This window comes from Nannobrachium achirus, assembly GCF_963921795.1.
Source record: "Nannobrachium achirus genome assembly, chromosome: 5".
In the NCBI taxonomy this organism is placed as follows: domain Eukaryota; kingdom Metazoa; phylum Chordata; class Actinopteri; order Myctophiformes; family Myctophidae; genus Nannobrachium; species Nannobrachium achirus.
The window spans coordinates 9,738,206-9,758,898 of NC_137814.1; the positions used below are offsets into that span (position 1 = coordinate 9,738,206).

Consider the following 20,693-nt stretch of genomic DNA (forward strand, 5'->3'; position numbering starts at 1 on the left):
GGATACTTCAGAGTACTGAACCAGATTTTTATTTTATTTATACATTTTGTCTGAGATGATTGATACTCACAGTAATTACCCCTGTGGCCTTTCAGCAGAGCGGAGGCATTCCCCTTCACTTGCCCAGCGTTAGTGTGATTTTCTGAAGCGATAATGAGCGGAATATAGGAGTTCTAAAGATGTCGCTCTGGCTCGGGCAGTGGCCAGCGCTTGGAGGGATTCCATCACTTTGATCCATATGAGAACAAGATGCAAGAAGCTGCCATGATGATGGCTTATAGCAGATGACTGCAGATCTAATCTGTATAGAGAGAGAGAGAGAGAGAGAGAGAGAGAGAGAGGAGGAGGAAGGTGCTTCTGATATAGCCATATTGGAGCCTTCTGCATCTAATCCATCAGAACTTTCTGCTGTGCTGCGAGGTGCCCACATTATAACCGCGGCATGACTCACCACTCATTTCCTCTTAAGATTTAAACCAGCTTTCCACTTGGTTGTTTGTCCCTCGATAGCACATGGGACCGTTAAATTAGATCATGTGTAAAATGCTTATATGAACATATTCTGTGGTTGCCTGTGTGTGCATTTAGCCACATGAACCCTAGGCCTACGCGTCTTTTCCTTGGCATGTCATAATAAGCGAACATTTGGCAAAAACATAATACATAAGCTCACAGCGTGATGTGCTGTGAGCTTGTAGATCTTCAATTTGAGATTTGGCATACAGGGAAAAGAGGAGGGGCCAAGGACTGGGGGGTGAGTGGGACCCCGATCAATGAAGTAGGGTTTAAGTGGTTAAAGGTTTTAAACATTAAAGGTTTTCAAACAATGTCATATTTCAGTTGATTATTCACAGTGTTCTGTGATGATATAGATATAGATCAATTTAATAATTATTTATATAAATACATCACATTTATGGATAGCTTTTCTGGGTTCTCAAAGGCGATTACAAACAACAGATCAGGCTTTATTAGAGCAAAACGTCAGTAAAAAGAAATAAATGGGGTCCACCAGTAAAAACAGTTAAAAATAGAAAGATAATTGATGAGAGAGGGGGTGTTTTCTTGGTTGTGCGTGTGGATTCCTCTTTATGCACTGCGACACTTGTGCAATGCTAGGTGCCCACATAATAAGCCCGACTGCATGACTGATTTCACCCAACCACTCATTTCCCCTCAGATCTAAAGCAGGTTTTCCACATGCTTGTTGACCCACACAGGACTAAAGCTAAATCACATCATGTGTACAGAATGGTTATGAATTATTTTGTGGCCTTTCTGTCCATTTATTGGTTTTGAATTTATTTACTATAATTACTTTTGCCCTCAGCGATGTAGCCAGACATTACCAAGATGTTTCTAGCTAGGGGTCTTGTGCTAGAGTTATTGCAATATTATTCTTAGAATCCTGGTTAATATAACTGGAACACACCGGTTGTATAATTGAAGATATCGATGCAGTTGTCAATAGGGCTGTCACTATTATTACATAATCGTCTAATCACAATCATTTGACATAATCACGATTATTTTTCATAATCGTCATAATCGTTTCGGCTACATGTTGAAACATTTTCTTATATATTTGTTTAATTAAAAATAGTGGAAATAGCAGATCTACAAGCTCACAACGCGTCGCGATGCGGCGCGTTGTGAGCTTGTAGATCGGCTATTTCCACTATCAATGTTCTTTTTAAACTGTAAAGTTGTGAAATATGTCCTTCATTTCTTTGTATATTTAGGTTATGTGTCATATCTGCCATGTGCAACTTCAAAGCCTACAAGCCAAATCGTTAATCGCAATTATTTGAGAGACAATCGTCATGTAAAATGTCATAATCGTGACAGCCCTAGTTGTCAAAAAGGACAAATAATGGTCAACAACATATTTGCCAGAGAGATATATCGGTTTGGGCTTTAAGTCTTGGGTTATGAAGAGTAAAAGTGTAGTGTAGGTGTCATAAGTTTCTCTGGCTTGCCCATGTGAGAACGTGATTCACAGAGCTTATTCCCATCCATAAAGCAGCAACCTTACAGTATGGAAACAGACGGCCTTGATTAGATTAAGCCAGTCAACAGGAGCCAACACAACGGACCATTTATCTGAGTGTGCGTTTTCCATTGTGTTGATTAGCGCCGGGTTTTCAACTTGTTAACTTTTACGAGCCACATATCGACTCGCGGGCCAGACTGCGATGGGCCAGTTCCTTTGAAGGCAGACCATTCGGTTTACTGCTGTGCGAACTACAGTCAACATTTGCTCAGCGTTCGCTCCGGCAAACCTACGTCACATAAACACCCCACCTGTTTTGTTTATTGTTACTGGGTTCTATTCGGAGCTCAGCGTGAATTAAAGAGAAAACACTTTTTGGGGGCATATAACAGGATAGATTGTTGTAAAAAAACAAAATAGACATCGGGTTTGGATGCTTTTAGAGGATGTATTTTTAAAAGCGAGTCTGTAAGCCATTTTGAGGATGATTCTCGTTTATTTTAATCACAAGTCCAATCACAGCACATCATAAAACCTGTCCTCAGGCGACACAGGCGGCAGAATGAACCGTTTGCACCTGCAGCAGTCCTAGCAATTATTGTCTGTACACCAGGGGTCTTCAACAGGGGGTCCGGGACCCCTAGGGGGTCCTCAGAGTTACTACAGGGGGTCCTCCAAATCTTGAACCGTAGTGTCCATATTCTGAGAACTGTAGTAAAAAATAGCAGATCTACAAGCTCACAACCCCTCGTGTTGCGAGGCGTTGTGAGCTTGTAGAAGAGGTTTGGTGTAGAGGGGAAAAAAGAGCAGACTAAGTACAGAGTGAAAGGTCAAGTTTATTAAGTATTGACGGTTCAAGTGGTTACATATCTGATAACACAAATTGACATGAATCCAAAATACACTAATGATTGTGCTGTCAAACGATTAAACTACGGTATATAGAATCTGGGGGTCCCTGCTTCATCTCTCTCTCAACTAAGGGGTCCTTGGCCTGAAAACGTTGAAGACCCCTGCTTTACTAGCCTGACACTCAGCCTGAATTGACAGATACAGGGTCTGTAACCAGGCAACTGCTCTACACCACCTCGGTTTAATTTCCTGTATAAGGATTTTAATTACTTTTGTGATTACTTGTAACACTAATCAAAGAGCAATATCCAAAAGCGTTGGTCACGTTACTACTGTACTGTATAGCCGTTGAAAAGTCAAAACGATATCCCATTTTACTTGATCAACCACATGAATAGGCCAACGTTCAGGGAAAAGAGACAAACATTTGCAGAAAATAACAGATATTTTAGCTCACAACGTGTCGGCTATTTTCGCCAAAGTGGTTTGGAGAGGAAAAGGGAGGGGACCAAGTACAGACCCCCGGCGGACCAATGGTTCAACGAAGTATAGGGTAATGAGTGTTCTGCCATAGAACAGGTCCATTTTATTGATATAAGAGAGGGGGGCTTTCTTTGTTTTACAGTTGTGCATTTGAATTGCTTTTACGCATGTTTGTACAAACCTTTCCAACTTAAAATGAATAAACATGTTTTTTTTTTTCAGACATTTTCTTATAGCCGTTCCATTTATGTTGTTTTGGTGGAATTTCACTAATTTAATGGGCATACATTAGAGTTACGTGTTTGATACATGTGAGCTTGATGTGGAAAAAGGGCGGAACCCCCGTATAAAAGTTGAAAGACGTAACACCATATTAAAAGAATTCCCATGCATGCACCCAGTGAAACGGGCGGTGTTTACAGTAGTAATTGTTCCAAACGTCTATGGTTGTAATCTTATGTAACCGTCTTCACAGTTTGAACCACGCCACTGTTCTGGGGAGAACATTCCACAAAAATACCCGATCTACAAGCTCACAACTCGTAACGACCAGAAGCGCTCTCGAACTTGTAGATCAGCTATTTTCCCAGAAGAGATTTGGTTGTAGAGGAAAACATACCTGTGGGAACCTGGTTCACTAAGTATACAGTATACAGTATTAAGGGATTCATTCATCTCCAACCAAAATGACTTTTATAGGTAAATAAAACACCCCTGTAGCGTTGGTTTATAATTCTAGATTGACAAGTGACTCCAATGGACAACTGCTGTTTTTCTTTTTTTTTTTAAATGTTTTTTATCCCACGTTTTTGCAACCCATTTTTCTCACCCAGTGACTACCTAACCTGTAGCCCTGGTTTCCGCTCTCCCCCTGCCGCGCCAGGGGACATTGGGGAGCACCTGGCTGGCTAGGGGGAGGTAGTATAGAAACCAGGACTACTGCATGTTTTTGTGTGAGGGCCTATGCCCAAGGAGACACGGGGAGAACATGCAAACTCACCACAGAAAGGCCCTATCGCCAACCCCACCTAGGGTGTGGGTGCTGATGACGCGGGTGGAGGAACACGCCCCCAGCACCCACGGCTTTCCCCGGCGGGAAACGAACCCAGGACCTTCTAACTGTGAGGCGAAGTGCTAACCACTGCACCACCGTGCCCCACAACTGCTGTTTTTCAACAGCAGTCAAAGTCATTCTTAGTTCTGTTGTAAACCGACATTGTAAAAAAAAAAAAGATATATTTTCAGTAACGTAGCATGTCCTCTCTCTCTCTCTGTGTGTCTTCTGTCTGGTCTTGTCTCTCCAGTGTGATCGGTGCGGACGCTGGGAATGGCATCCGCGTCTTCATCCCGGACATCGGCATGTTCGTGGCCGGCCTGGCCACCTGGCTGCTGTGTCGCAGCCTGGTGCAGAAGAGGCCGGCCGAGGACATGGCCCAGTACAACGCCGACTTCCAACCCGAAGAGCAGGTGGCCTTCATTTTTGTTGACTTCTCAGCAGTGTTGATTTTGTCGACTAAAACTATGACAAAAAAATGTTTGTCGACTGCGTTTTTTTCACAGACGAAAACTTAATAAAAACCAAATAAAAACTAAGCTGTGATGACTAAAACTAAGACTACATATATTGACAATTTCGTCAACAAAATAAAAACTAGACTAAAATGTTGGGGAGGGGCTGGTGGAGAAGATAGTCATTTTATGTTTGGTTGCTCTCAGGTGTTGCGTGCTGAAAATAGCAGATCTGCAAGCTCACAACGCGTTGCAGCACGACGTGTTGTGAGCTTGTAGATCGGCTATTTTCAGCACGCAACCAAGTGTAAAATCAGTCATTACGATGCCATCAAGGCCTGCCAAAAATCAACTGTAGATTTAGTCGCCTAAAATCTTATGATATTTAGTCGCCTTAAAACTAGACTAAAACTAAAACTTTTCAGGTGACTAAATCATGTCTAAAACTAAATGACATTTTATTCAAAAGACTATGACTAAAACTAAATAAAAATTTGCTGTCAAAAACAACACTGCATTTCAGTAGTACACACAAACAGTGGCCCGTGTTAAACATGTTACTTGAGTAAAAGTAGGAAAGAACAGGAGGTTGGCAGGTCACACAACTCACAGCCACGATGCAATAAACTTTATTTATAAATTACCAACGTTTCGACATTATGTCTTCATCAGGGTATGATTTGACTTGAGAAAAAGTACAAAAGTATTGGTATCAAAATATCGATTGATTGAAACCTTTATTTATTCTCGAAAAGAGCATTGAGGTTCGCCCACATTTGCAATGCTGTCGAGATTACACACACACAAAAAAGTACCACAAGCAGAAGTACTAAAATGTTTTGAAAATAGCAGATCTACAAGCTCACAACACGATGCGACGCGTTGTGAGCTCCAGTAAAGTAAAAAGTAACCTAAAAACTGTTCTTAAGCACAGTACTTAAGTACATATACTTAGTTATTCCACCACTGGACACACAAACCACAATGAAAACTCTCTGTCTGTCTGTCTGTCTGTCTGTCTGTCTGTCTGTCTGTCTGTCTGTCTGTTTGCTTCTACCTCTAAATGTGTGTCTGTTTGTCGTGTGCGGGTAAGTGCTCTGTATGTATGTTTAATGTATCGCTGTCTACTTATTTCTGTCCATCCGTCCATCCGCCCGTCCGGCCTCCATCACTGTATTTCAGTCTGTCTGTCTCTCTTTCTCTCTCCTCCTCCTCTTCCTCGTTCCATCTCTCTCTCTTCTCTGTTTCTCCCATCTCTCTATTATACTGACCTGACTTCACCTCACCTCCCAGTCATGTTTTGTGCAATGGCCCGTTCATTGACAGCATGAAAGCTTCCCTCCCATGCTTCATAAAAGATCTGGGAAATATGGGGAGAACAGAGTGTGCTCCCCAGGAGTGTTCTTGCAGTGGTGATGACCTGGAACCCAGCCCTGTTCTCCCCCCTCCTCCTCCTCCTAACCCCAGTCCCTTGGCACGCCGTTACTGTCCTGTTAACGACTCTCTGCTAATTAAATCCACATTCACTTTTCACTCCCGACTGTGGCACTCCTACTGGCCCAGATGGCACGGTTCCCCTTCATTGATACGCGCACGAGATCGTCATTATCCTTGTTGTTGTTCTTCTGTTTTTCCATCTCTGTCTGTAGGGTGTTTGATTTAGACCCTAATAGGAAATAGTCAACTGTTTAAAAGTTTGGCGTGCCAGATCAGTGTGGTTTGAATGTTTTGACTCAGATTTCTATAACTTGTTATGTATTTGACATACACACTCCTGGCATTATCTAAAGGGGGCAAAAACCAAACACTCTGGTTCTACAAGTAACATAAAACAACAGTTTTTCTTCATAAATGTCACATAGTGTAGTGTAATGCCGCCCCCTGTTCGGGGCGTGGCCGCTCAGAACGAGCACATTGCTTGGCTCCCGGTACTGCTGCTTTCAGCGTTGTCAAGGGTCATGCCAATTTATAGCGTGCGGCCGCTTGGAACGCATGGCTGTTTGGAGACGGTGGATTGCTTGGCCCCTGCAAGTGCCGCTTGCACCACGCGTCCTATCAACTTCACAATGGACAGTGGACACTGTACTCTTTTGGGTCCTCGGGAATTCTAAATCTGGTTGCACACTGCACTGTGTTTTGTCGTTGCGTTTTGGAAACTCGAAATCCTCTAAAGCATTTTTCAGGTCAAGGAGAGAGGGAGAGAAGAGAGAGAGCAAGGGACCCAGTGTTGACAGTTGCGAAAATCGATAAAGATCAACCCTGGTCCGAAAATAAATACGAAACGGGCGGCAGTGTGCAGACGTGATTGACATAACGTTAGGTTGATTTTATTGTACTTACGCGCTCAGAAATTCACTCCGATATTCGGCCCGAAAAACGCAGCAGTGTGCAACGACCTTAAGTGTAACGTTGATTGGAGGAACAGTTCTCACGATATGCGTACTAGGCCAAACAGACAGACATACTATACATACTGAGATTCCTAGAATGTATAGATACCGGTAGCTATATTTATGTATATATATTTATATGTTACTGTACCGGTACCTAAAGGACAGGGGAGGGTGTTTGTTAACAACACAAAAACAGTAAAGTGCAGGGAAACGCAGTTGAGGAGCTACAAGTGAGAGACTAGCTACAGTAGGGTACTTAAGGTCTTTGCACACTGCTGCGTTTTTCAGGCCAAATATCGGGGTGAATTTTGGAGCGCGTGAATAAAAAAATCAACCTCACGTTATGTCAATCACGTTTGCACACTGCCACCCGTTTCATATTTATTTTCGGACCAGGGTTGATTTTTTCCGATTTTTCGCAACTGTCACCACTGGGTCCATTGCTCTCTCTCTCTTCTCTCTCTCTCCTTGGCCTGAAAAATGCTTTCGAGGATTTCGGATTTCCAAAACGCAACGAAAACACGCAGTGCAGTGTGCAATCACCTTCACAGTCCATGTACTGTAAAGCTGGTTGCACACTACACTGTGTGTTTTCGTTGCGTTTTGGAAATCCGAAATCCATAGGCCAGGGAGAGAGAGGGGAAATAGAGGGAGAGCAAGGGACTCAGTGTGACAGCTGCGAAAATCAGAAAAAATCAACCCTGGTCCGAAAATAAATACGAAACGGGTGGCAGTGTGCAAACGTGATTGACATAATGTGAGGTTGATTTTCTTTTTTTTACGCGCTCGGAAATTCACTCTGATATTCGGCACGAAAAACGCAGCAGTGTGCAAAGACCTTAACATTACCAAAATCATTTCTGTCGGGCAGAAACCTTGTATCTTCACACAGTACAGTATGTCACCTTTTGTGATGTCTTTTTGTCTTTTTGTAAATGAATGCCCTTCTTCGTCATACAAGAGTGTAGTGCGAAAGTAGCAAAAATAGCTGATCTACAAGCTTATATAGCTACACTTCACGAGACGTTTGTGAGTTTGTAGATAGTGCTACCTTATTTCCACAATTCATTTATTTTTGTGGTGAAAGTGAAAGTGGTTATGGCCATGTGGGTTTTATGAATATTGAACCAATGGAAAATAATAACAAGAGCTTGTGACTAAATAATGACTACAGAAGAACTACTGGAACACAGGTACTTTTGCCCCATTTAGTGAAAAGCAATGGTTTTGGACATACAAGGTTTCCACCTGACACCAGATGTTGATTATTATCGTCGTTGTCGGGTGGAAACCTCGTATCTCCAAGTTTCAAATATGTACGTTCTTTCGCAAGTAAAGCCCTGCTTCATCATACAAGGCTGTCGCACAAAAGTAGTGAAAACAGCAGATCTACAAGCACACAACGCCTCGCGGTGCGAGGCGTTGTGTGCTTGTCGATCGGCTGTTTTCACTAGTTTAAATCATTTCTAAAACGATAAATGCAAAACAAACGGTTTTGGACATACAAGGTTTTCTGCTAGGGCTGAAGCACAAAATCACCTGTAGGCCACCGTAAAAGGTTTCAGCACCAAGGACAGTTCTGCCAACAGGCAGAGCACCATTAATCAGTGCATATTGAAATGGTACAGCAGTGGGCATTAGAAAGGGCACAGGCCAGGGATAGTAACACAATGCCCACCCTGGCGAGTGTCAGTGCAGCTGAACCAAGTGCAATCTCAGTTAGCAGCCCTCGTCCTATAGACCAGTGGTTCTCAACCATTTTTCTGGAACAGGATCCACTTGAAAATCTTCAAAAGTTTTCGCACCCCGTCAGATTGGCGGGCCGCATTTATTTTAATGATCAATCAATCGATTTATCAGTGATCAATTTTTGGTAGATTTTAAGAAAGTAGTACCATGACATTATTATTACATTTTATCATTAAAATCTTAGTATTTTGCCAGTTATCTGCCCACAGATTGGGAATCGCTGTCCTAGATCCTTACCCTAACCATTACCACACCAATCCTGTGCCTATACGTAACCATCTCCAAACGAATCCTTAGAATGAACCATCTCTGTGAAGTCAGTGGTTCCCAAACTTTTCAGATCGAGACCCAAAAGAGAGATCAGACGTTTGCCCGGGACACAAACTAGTGAAAATAGCATAGCAGATCTAAAAGCGCACAAGGCCTGGCTTCGTGCCGCGTTGTGAGCTTGTAGATCGGCTATTCTCACTACTGCAGTATGTTATTTCTTAAATTCCATTAGTTCATAAGTAGATAAAGAAAATGGGATTTTTACTCGAGTCATGACCCATATAAAAAGTGGTCCGTGACCCACCACCAATGGGTCCCGACCCACTGTTAGGGATAACCCCTGATATAAGTGCTAACCAACTGACATGCTTGTCATGATGTGACATCAATCTTACCTAGGACAACTGTTACCTTGCACTACTGGAACAAAAGTTGTACTGACTCTGACCTCTAACATACTTTTCCCTGAGAGGGTTGCTGTGGCTTCTTGCTGTGGCTCCCATTATTGCTTAAAAAAAGAAAAGAATATATATATATATATTCTTGACTTATTTGCACTGACTTTGGTCACTTATTTTCTGGCCCTGCACTATTGGGTTGTGTTGGTTGTACTGTGTACTATTGCGGTGTTGATATGGTGGTGTGATACTTGTGTTGCATGACTGCATTGACTAGCAGTGACTGTTATGTGCACTTTTTTTGTTTGGCACTGTTTGTTAAGTTATGCTTTGAGTATAGCTTTTTTGGGTGTGTGACGTGTCACTTATGAGCGTTGAATGTTTCGTGGTCACTTTATGTATATATTCATGGGTTGCATTTGTAGTCCTACACCAGCCATTTTGAGGACCAACACAGGTGTTTTGATTAACGTAGAACATTGGTTCTATGCCAATCAGACAAATTGAACACCTGTGTTGGTCCTCAATATGGCCGGTTTAGGACTACAAATGCAACCCATGAATTATTCTTCTTTTTTTTGCAATAGCTTTCGACACTTTATGTTTTATTTATCTTTTTTTGTGCTTGCTCTTTGGACTGTACACTACAGTACTCTTTTTCTTTTTCTTACTTCTCTGTAACTTGTAACCTTAACTGCTGTGCTGCCTCTGGGCAACTGAATTTCCCCCGTGGGATAATAAAGGTATCTATCTAATCTATGCTCTCCCCAAGGAGGAGGAGGAGGAGGAGGAGGAGGGGGAGAAGCTGAGCCTGGACGACAACATCCTGCTGGAGGAGGACTACGAGGCCGGGTACGAGGCTGGGGAGGACGAGGAGGCCGAGGATCTGGACGAAGAGGAGGAAGAGGAGGAGGAGGAGGAGGAGGAGGCGGTGGAGAGCACCAAGATGAAGGTGCTGCGGCTGGTGGCCAGCGTGGCGTCCAGAGTGAAGGAGATCATCGGCAACCTGATCACCACGGCGGGACAGGTGGTGGTCACCACCCTGCTGGGTCTGACCGGTCAGTGGCTCCATTGTAAAAACTCCTCTTTCAGTGGGAGTGGAGGACAGAACCTTTTGGTTCAGTTTTTTGGCTATGTATTCGAATAGTCGAATATTCGACAGGACTAACCAAACTGGCCAAACTATCAAATATTAAGTAAGCAAGAGGCGAACATTGTGAAAATAGCCGATCTACATGCTCACAACGCCTCACGTTAGCAGTGAGCATGTAGATCTGCTATTTTCACAATATTTATCTGCGGAACCGAGTTAAATGTAATTCCCACAATTCCAAGTGCTTGTCAGGGTGGGGGTCCCAAGTTCAAATATGTTTATTTTGGGGGTCACGGCCTAAAAAGGTTTGAGAACCCCTGGTATAGAGCATTAACAAATTCTTCCACCAGGGGTATTGACAACTCATTCTTATGACTTCCTATCTAGCCAAGCTTTATAAACTATATATTTCGTAAAGGGAATACAAAAAAATAAACACAAGTGAATATTCGACTTCGGTGAACAACGTCGAATAGTGACTTTGATATTCGAATATTTGGTGAATGCCCTAGTCATGATATTTTACCTGTCTGTTAAAGCATGAAGAGTACTCTCTGACTGTTTTAATGTTTAGGTTACCATTGTCTTGTAAATCAGTAGTTATGCATGTGCCTCTACAGCATTATGCAAGAAGGGTCATAGTCAGTGCATCTATAGCATCATGCTAGCAGCGTCATGTAAAGCTGTATCTACACGTGTGCATCTACAGGCATCATACAAGCAGTGCCATGTACAGTAAATCTCTATCTGTAGTATCATGTGCACCTACTGACGTCATACTAGTAGAATCATGTACAGATTCATCTAAAAAATGTGGAAAAGTTCATTATTTTCCGTAATTCCGAAACTTTCATATATTCTAGATATTGTACTTTGTGTATGCATGCAGTGAAATATTCAAAAGCGTTTTTTCCTTTAATTTAGATTTTTATGGCATACAGCTCATGACAATCATTCAAATATTATTACACAAGACTACTCAAAACAAGGATTTATAATATAGCAATGTCAACCTTCTGAAGTCAGAGTTGCTTGAAGTCCAGTGTGAAGTTTCCACAGTTAATGATGACGCTATGGCATCTGCTGCTTTTTTACACAATATTCTATTTTTTTTATCTGTACATCTGTATCTATATATGTGCATATACAGCATCATGCTAGCAGAATCATGTTAAGCTACATCTACCGTAGTTTCCTGTTGAGATTGGCACATTTCCTGGGGCAACCTGCCAAGATCACACATGTCACACAGGTCTTTTTTCTTTTTTACTCTAAAAAAGCAGTGCATTTGAAACATTACAGTGAACATCATGGGGTGATCACTGCTTGCCTCCTGTGAATTGTTTTATTTTTGTTTATTTTCTTTTTATATCGTTGCTGAGTGACGTGAGTGAGAGGAAAAAACCTGGGCGAAATCTGCCAATCTCAACAGGAAACAACAACAGTACATATCATCACTGTCGGGCAGAAACCTTGTATCTCCAAGTTTCAAATGTGTATGTCTTTTAGTAAATTAAAGCCCTACTACATCATACAAAAGTGTCACGCAAAAGTAGTGAAAATAGCCGATCTACAAGCACACAATGCCTTGCATCGCGAGGCGTTGTGTACTTGTAGATCAGCTATTTTCTCTACTTCAACTCATTTTTAAAACAATAAAAAAACGGTTTTGGACATACCGGTACAAGGTTTCCACCAGACAGCGACGATATGTGCATCTACAGCATCATGTAAAGCTGTATCTACATAATGTTCATCTACAGCATCATGTAAAGCTGTATCTACATAATGTTCATCTACAGCATCATGTAAAGCTGTATCTACATAATGTGCATCTACAACATCATGTAAAGCTGTATCTACATAATGTTCATCTACAGCATCATGTAAAGCTGTATCTACATAATGTTCATCTACAGCATCATGTAAAGCTGTATCTACATAATGTGCATCTACAACATCATGTAAAGCTGTATCTACTGTACATAATGTGCATCACCAGGCATCATGCTGCCATCGCTGACCTCGGCCGTCTACTTCTTCACCTTCCTGTTCCTGTGCACCTGGTGGTCTTTCTGCCGGACCATCGACAGGCTGATCTTCAGCTGCATGTGTGTGTTGATGGCCATCTTCAGCGCCGGCCACCTCGTCGTCCTCTACCTGTACCAGTTCCAGTTCTTCCAGGAGGCCATCTCGCCAGATGACGGCTACATCAGGTCAGATATACCAGCTGTAATCACTTTTATTGCCAGTTACAGTAAGTTGGAGAAGGAGGTCGCACTTCAACCGTGGGATTCTCGTTGGGCTGCTAAATCTAATATCCAGCATATTCCGAAATAATGTGAAATATTTAGCACATCGCGACAGACAAACGCTAAAGCGTTTTGGCACAGAGCCTGAGCGCTCTGAAGAAGTCTCTCTGCCGAGTATTGTCTTCCTTGACCTGAAATTGGACATGTGCTACCTTTTTCCATTTTTTTATACAGAAATATCTCCCTATTTTAGCAGAGTCAGATTTTTGTTTTGATTCTCTTTTTTGTCCAGAAGAAACAATACGAATCTTCAACCCCAGTTCCGTCTAAAGTTCTCCTCGTCACCTTCTGAACGTTCTGTTCGTTCCTAGCTTTACAGTGAGCGCTATCCAATATGTTTTAGTTATTTTTCAGCACTAGATATCACATGACCGTTCCCCGATATCTTTCTGAGAAAGGAAAAGTTATGAGCTGTCACAGGTTTGTAGGGTTCAGGGCCTCAGCATCTGACACTTTTAACAGTGCATATTGCTGTTGATATACAGGATCCTTCCAGAAGCTTTCGGGTTAGTTGCACAATACAACAAATGGTACATGTACAATTATAAAACAAGAAATTGTAGTTATAGTTTACACTAAACTAAACTAAAGCAAAACAAACTAAAGTAAACTAAACTAATACCCAAGTTAGCTGTTGGAGCAATCATTCTAGTGATCTATACTTCAGTATTTGATCGCAGTAAATGTCCCTGAATTTTATCTTTAACCTTTATCTTTATCCTTTGTGATGACACATACATTAGGCAACATTTGCCCATGTACTGTATTTAAAAATGAAATGTAATAAATGTAAGTTACAAAATGTAAGAAAATGTATATTAATATAGTTATGGTGACAACTAATAGTCAACAAATAGTAACACAAGTACATACAGTAATGGGACAGGACATCAGAGCAATGTTTTTTATGTTATTGCATAACTGCAACACATTGCTCAATGAGATGACAAATCCTAGACGTTTTAGCTCGGGGATATGCGAAACTCAAAGCAGGCTTGTTTAAAACACCAATAAATATTTATCATTGTTAAAAACAACAAGAAAAAGGCAAACGCAGCTGGTGTGTCCATGCATCACTCTCCCTACCATTCATCAGCATAAGAGAGGGCCAGGATAGTGGTGTTGTTATATTATGCATGAGAGCGGAGCCGTTTGTGGCGTTGGTGGTTAAACACAATGGCTAGAGTTTAGCGACAACTGGGCACTGGAAAACAACAGTCATGCTTGTCCATGCTCTGTGTGAAGAACATGTTCTTGGAAAGCAAGCAGTGGTGGACAAAGTACTCTGCAATATAGAAATACTTAGAAATACTAGAAGTACAGTAAAAGTCCGGAATTCAAACGGGGACTGCCCGATAGGTCGAACTCCCTTTGGGTCGAACAGCGTCGACAGGTTAGATAATCACTCACCAGCGTCGGCAGGTTAGATAATCACCCGCGTCACGGTTACTGAGGTTAGGGTTAGGGTTAGGGTTAGGCTTAGGCATAGTTTTACTGAGGTTAGGGTTAGGGTTAAGGTTAGGTTTTGGTGGTCGGACTAAAGGGTGTTCGACGTAACGATATGTTACCATTCAAACTTTACTTGAGTAACAGTACAACAGTTTTGGTATCAAAATATACTTTAAAGTACCAAAAGTAGAAAGTACTCATTATGCACAATGTCCCATTTCAGTTTTCATAAAATGTATACAAATATTTTTGAAAAAAGGAAATCTACAAGTTCACAATGTGTCGCATTGCGACGCAATTTTCAAATCGATTAATGTATGTAGGGCTGAAATGCATTGAACTATTGAACATTGGAAATACTCCAGTAAAGTAAAAAATACCTCAAAATTGCACAGAAGTACAGTACATGTTCTTTGTTACTTTACACCACTGATAGCAAGCAACTAAAGACTGGTCTACAAGCTCACGATGTGTTGCAACACGACGCCCTGTCAGCTCGTACGCTGACTATTTTCAGCAAACGTGCGCTGAAAACTAGGCTTTGATACCACTACACAGTGTTGTGTTTACACAGGGGTGTCACACCAAATTCTGGGCCCTGGGTACCTCATGAGTGGGAACGCATTATTATGCATTATTTTGTGCTTTAACCATTGAAAAATAGCAGATATACAAGCTCACAGCGCTGCACTGCGAGCTTGTAGATCTGCTATTTTTGAAAAATCGTGAAAATTTGTGCAGGTCTTTGAATATTTTTGAATATTTTTGACACTATAAATATGACTATTGCCCACATTTTCACGTCTTTTCAAAAATAGCAGATCTACAAGCTCGCAGCGCGGCACTCGGTGCCGCGCTGTGAGCTTGTATATCTGCTATTTTTCAATAGCTAAAGTATAAAATAATTAAGGCCCCTCCACCTTGGGCCCTAGTAACTCAGTCCCACTTTCCCCCCCAGTGTGACGCCCCTGTGTTTACAGATGGGTCTCTTCTGCCTTAGCAGGATACGGAATAACGAGGGTGTAAATTCTGGCATGTTACAAATAGAGGCTAGAGATGATGCTACACACAAAACTCTAATAACAAATCCACAGAAGCATGAAATTGCAGCCAGGAAAGATAAGTACCACTCTCAAAAAAAGGAATAAACTAATGTCCATTCAGTATTTGGCAGTAACCCAATCAACATGAATTTTAATACATACTGTTGTATGTTTTTTTTAACAGAGGCCAAACAACTAGTATAAACTACTCTGATGGGTGTTCAGTCTGTCTTTACAATTTTTTTTACAGTACAAAACATTTTTTTTTTTTTTTTTTACTGGATAGAGAGACCGTCTGGTAATCAGAGGGTCCCCGGTTTGCCTCCCGGTCAGGTCAGCCCAGTATATATACATGTCGTCACAGTCGGGTAGAAAATTTCATAAAATAAAGCCCTGCTTCATCACACAAGACTGTCGTACAATAGCAGATCTACAAGCCTCGCACCGCAAGGCGTTGTGTGCTTGTAGACCGTCTATTTTCACTAGTTTAAATCATTTTCAAAATGATAAATACAAAACGAACGGTTTTGGACAAACAAGGTTTCCACCCGACAACGACGATATCGAAGTGTCCCTGTCTCTTACGGTACGTGCTTGTTTCTGAATTGTGCCACATTTTTACAAAACGTACAATGATGGTTCATCAGTGGTGGCTCCAGAGAATTGTGACTTGGGGGGCTATGGGGGAGCTGGCTTTTTTAGAGTGGGGGCTAACAAACAATAATGAATAGTACTAATATAACAAACGTGATTCACTCGCACCTAGGTTATGGATAACTGAACAGACCAGATCATTGGCAGTTTCCAGCTCCAAATCTGAGGACTGTAGGTGATTGGATAGGGTTTTTGTGAGGCTGAAGATGCTTTCCAGCATAAAAAGTATGATTTTATAGTATGGTTTACATTGAAGTCTGTCAATTGTCTTTCACATATTCATATACATTTTATTTATTTATTCCTTAAATATTTTTCATCAGTATTGGGTTTGTGGGGTGGTGGGGGGGGGGGGGGGGGGGGGGGGGCTTAGGGGGTGCTAAGCCTTCATCAGGGGGGGCTAAAGCCCCCTCTAGCCCCCCCTGGAGCTGCCTCTGTGGTTCATTGTGCTTTTTTTTAACTCACACCATAGTTTTCCTGACTGTTGCCCCTCTCTCTCTCTTCTCTCTCTCTCTCTCTTCTCTCTCTCTCTCTCTCTCTCTCTCTCTCTCTCTCTCTCTCTCTCTTTCTCTCTCCCTCTCCCTCCCCCTGTGCCCTTGGCGTTTGTGGAGCCTTATTGATTTTATGGGCTCTCATTTGAAAGCCGTGCTGCAGTGTGTCAGGACCAATGCCATTATGTCTATGTATAGCTTTAGACTGCCTTGGATAAACCCTGCTGGTCCCCTACTCCCAACCTCCTGCTAGATGGGCGAGATGGCATCGCTGATAAACACTGATTACTGTGTTGCATTGACAAGTCGGCCATCGGAAAACAAACTCGTTCGGAGTTACTGTAATGGGTTACTCTCATGCTGGCACTTAATTTTGAAAATACTGCAGATAATGATTAGGAAAAATATATTCTAAGACGCCTCTTAGTCTCTAATAATGTTTAAGATGTAAGATTTGTTTTATTGTTAAATCTCATATACTGTATTAGGACAATAGTACAAATCTTTGGTTTTGGTTCCTCAACATTGTAGCAGCAATAACAACAGTAAGAAATCAATTTGTTAAGAATATAAACAATAGTAAGCAGAATAAAGACAAATGGCAAAGTATGTGCAGTAGGTGCTTGAAGGAAGGTGCTTGCTATATTTATGTTTGCGTGCGTGCGTGCGTGCGTTAGGCAGACAGGTAACAGCCCTATAACATGTTTCTTAACATAGTAGCTCCTCTTTAAGGCTAACTCTGGAACGTTTACACTTCCATGTGGGTGATTCCTATCTGATGGCTCATTAGATGAATAGGCCTTCTATGTCAGCGTCTGCTCTCTTCCTCTATGTACAGTATGTTAACGTCCACTTTTCCACTGCTCTGAGGTATTTCTGCTCTGAGGTATTTCTGTCTTCCTCGGCGCAATCTGTCGATAAAAGTAGCCTTCCCTCCCTCCCAGCATCCCATGTTTCCTATTCCGCAACACCCCGGGCTGCTCATGCTCAAGAAGGAAAACTCCACGAAGGAAAACTCCACGCCGTAAATACATTTGGTCCCTTATTGAACAATAGGGCCGGTTTCAGTGGCTTTGCCCTAATTGTGGCTGTTGACAGTGGCGTGGCCTTGCCACGAGGGCCGGCGTTGAGTGAGAGTGTTGAGACGCCTGGCTTCCACCTCGCTTCCTGACGCGCCGCCGCCACCGTTGCCCGATTCTGCGAGAGAAAAACAAGCAACCAGGTCAATGAAAATAGGGCCCCAAAATAAGCCCACAGGTCGCTTATAATAAGCGGACATGGCAACCCTGGCCGCCACCGCCTCACAATGGAACTCCCCGAGTCACGTGACCTCCACCAGCTGCTGGAGGAGAAGCCGTTCAGGAAGTGGCGTGTCAGGAGGGGGCGTGGCCTCTTCTACATGGCATACTCTCTGCCTCTGAAGGTTGTCCAACAGTGGCTGTCCTTGGTACAGTTCCTGTACAGTACACGACCTTCTTTGTTTTAGCGGAGAGGAAGCGTCGTCATCTCACATCCTTTCAGTCGGTGTCGCACACATGTGCTACTGGCTGAGACGCCAGTTCACATTTTCCAGTTTGTTAAGGAGAGTTAGTCAGCGTTTAGTGCCGTAGCATTGAACAGAATGTCGACACCGGTTTCAGTAGCAGCTCTTCATCTCTAAATCTCCCCCACTTGATACTACACAGTCACAGTGTCACACAAAAGCATCAAAAGTAGCACATATACAAAAGCTTGGCCGTGTTTCGAGCTTGTAGATCTGCTACTTTTGCTATTTTTGAATATTTGAATCCTGAAAAGTAACAGGAGGTTTCCACCCGACAGAAACAATATATAAAATAGCAGATATTAATTAAAACAGGTACGCAAGACCATAGAAAATGGTGAGAACTAGAAAGGTGCATATGATCATATTTCCACCAGGCCGCGTGGCCTAGCTATGGGTCTGTTTATGTTGTGGATTGCAGCTGTAAGGTCCTGAGCAAGCTCATATATTTTTCAAGCCAATTACAGGCAGACAGAATGGAATATCGAAAAGGTGCAGTGCTTGTATGACTCTTGAGATCATGTACCGGTATGCCTAATTTGGGTTTTAAAAGAATCATGTTTCAACAAACAATGATATCTGTCACATTTCTGCCACCCCTGATGGTACAAAGTGATTTAGCTGATTATCTTGTAACATGGGCTACTCCCACAAACTTTGCAAGCCACATATAACCAATTTACAGTATATGGAATACCGATATATCGGTAAGATGCTGTACATGTTTATCAGCTCTGGATTCACACACATGCACGTACGCATGCACGCACACACGCGCGCGCGCGCACACACAGGTGAAAACATAATCATCCCCACACTTTGGCCTGGTGGAGATAATGGGCTAAATGTAAAGCTTTAAAACCTGTGTGTGTACAAAGGTGTTTTAAGAGTTCAATGAAAGGATGAGACTGCTGTAGGCCTTTCAGAAGTATTACTGTGCGCATTTCCTCTATGATTACTGCATCCATCCTGGCATTGTTTCTGAAATCGATAATTAGTTTTGTACTGTAGATGGACCTTCCATGGTCCACTATGCTATATTGTACAAGGCACTTTCTCAGTCTTATCCCTCTGTCGGATGACTTCAGATCAAGTCGTTCAAATGATAAAAAGGTAAGGTTAAGGCTCCACTTTAGTCTATGTTGTGTGTTGTTTACAAAAGACATTCGTACACAGTGACAGACACACCGTGTAACTACCCAATCCCAGTCCTAGCACCGAATCCTGCATTTTCAAATGATATGCGCCCTACATACAGTACTGTATGCACAGTACCTCCACAACAAGTCATATTAGTAATTAGTGACATTGTGTTACTCTCATTGCAGCCTATAGGCTAGCTGTTTTCAAGTAGAATCAAGCAATATAACAATTGCTAAATCAATAAAAATGATATCGAATCGGGTTCTAAATCAGTGTGTTGCGATTGGGTTTGGTGTAATTAATCACACCTGTCAATTGTTGTGCCACATAAGTATACTGTATGTTCTCACCAAAGGAAGTTTTCAAATTGTCATTCTGTCAGGTGGAAACCTATAATTATGTCCAATACTAAGTTTTAGCTGTTGTGGATTTACAAAAAAATAAATGTTCAGTCCAGTAATCACCTGTTGGGTAGGAGAATGTGGTACGTGTGCAGCTTGTGGGAAAGTGGATATAGCCTACAGTATTTGACTAAACACACCTTTTCTGCCAGAACTTTTAAGAGGATATGAAACCAGAGGACAATATTTGACCCCAAGTAACAGCAATGAATTATTGGGTGAGTGCAGTCTGCACACAGAGCGCCACAACTTTTAATGGCGGGAGGGCATGGGAGTGAGTGATCTATGGCTGTGTAGTGTACTTGAAACAGAAGAACTGTAGGTAATGTCACAGCTATTCTAGGGCTAGGGCTTTTCGGTGGTAGTTTTAGTTCAGTGAGAGACAACCACTCCTATGAACTGAGACCCAAGATAACATGGGTAATTGATGCTTTCCACTCCTTGGCATGTGTTGGCTATACTCCCCTTCAGATACTGCGTACTGTGTATGTTGGACTGTGCCTTACTGTATGTTACTTTCTTCTAAGGCTGTGTTCCATTTAGCAGAGCCTTTCCAGTGAGCCAATTCAACATGCACAATAGCAGCACCCTGACTCTGTTTGACCTGAATGGAATGCAAACTTAATTATTATCATTAGTAACACCTGTGAAGGAAGTGAGTAACATTACACAACTATTTATGTCAATATGTTGGCTGCTGTGAAAAAGGTCTATGATTCGACTTGTACTTGCACATTCTCTGGTTGAGGTTGAGAACTGACTATTTGTCAAAGATGGTTCAGAGTAATAATGTTGGTATAGTTTCTAGGTTTTTTGAGAGTTGCTCATGCTGCTACAGTATTTTTGGTGTGGAGCAAAATTCATGTGTGTGATGTTCTTTAGTATAAGAGCAGTGATTGTGGCTTTGTGCATTTACT

The 20,693-nt window shown here is 42.0% G+C and overlaps 1 protein-coding gene across 1 annotated transcript in view; it reads left to right on the plus strand.

The window, feature by feature from the left end:
• The window catches only part of piezo2b (piezo-type mechanosensitive ion channel component 2b), a 202,797-nt gene that overhangs the window by 71,467 nt on the left and 110,637 nt on the right, over positions 1 to 20,693 (plus strand). The window contains exons 5-7 of the mRNA XM_080726880.1: positions 4,633 to 4,795; positions 10,435 to 10,705; positions 12,743 to 12,956. Coding sequence (XP_080583006.1) covers positions 4,633 to 4,795; positions 10,435 to 10,705; positions 12,743 to 12,956 — 648 coding nt within the window. The remainder of the gene's footprint in view (positions 1 to 4,632; positions 4,796 to 10,434; positions 10,706 to 12,742; positions 12,957 to 20,693) is intronic.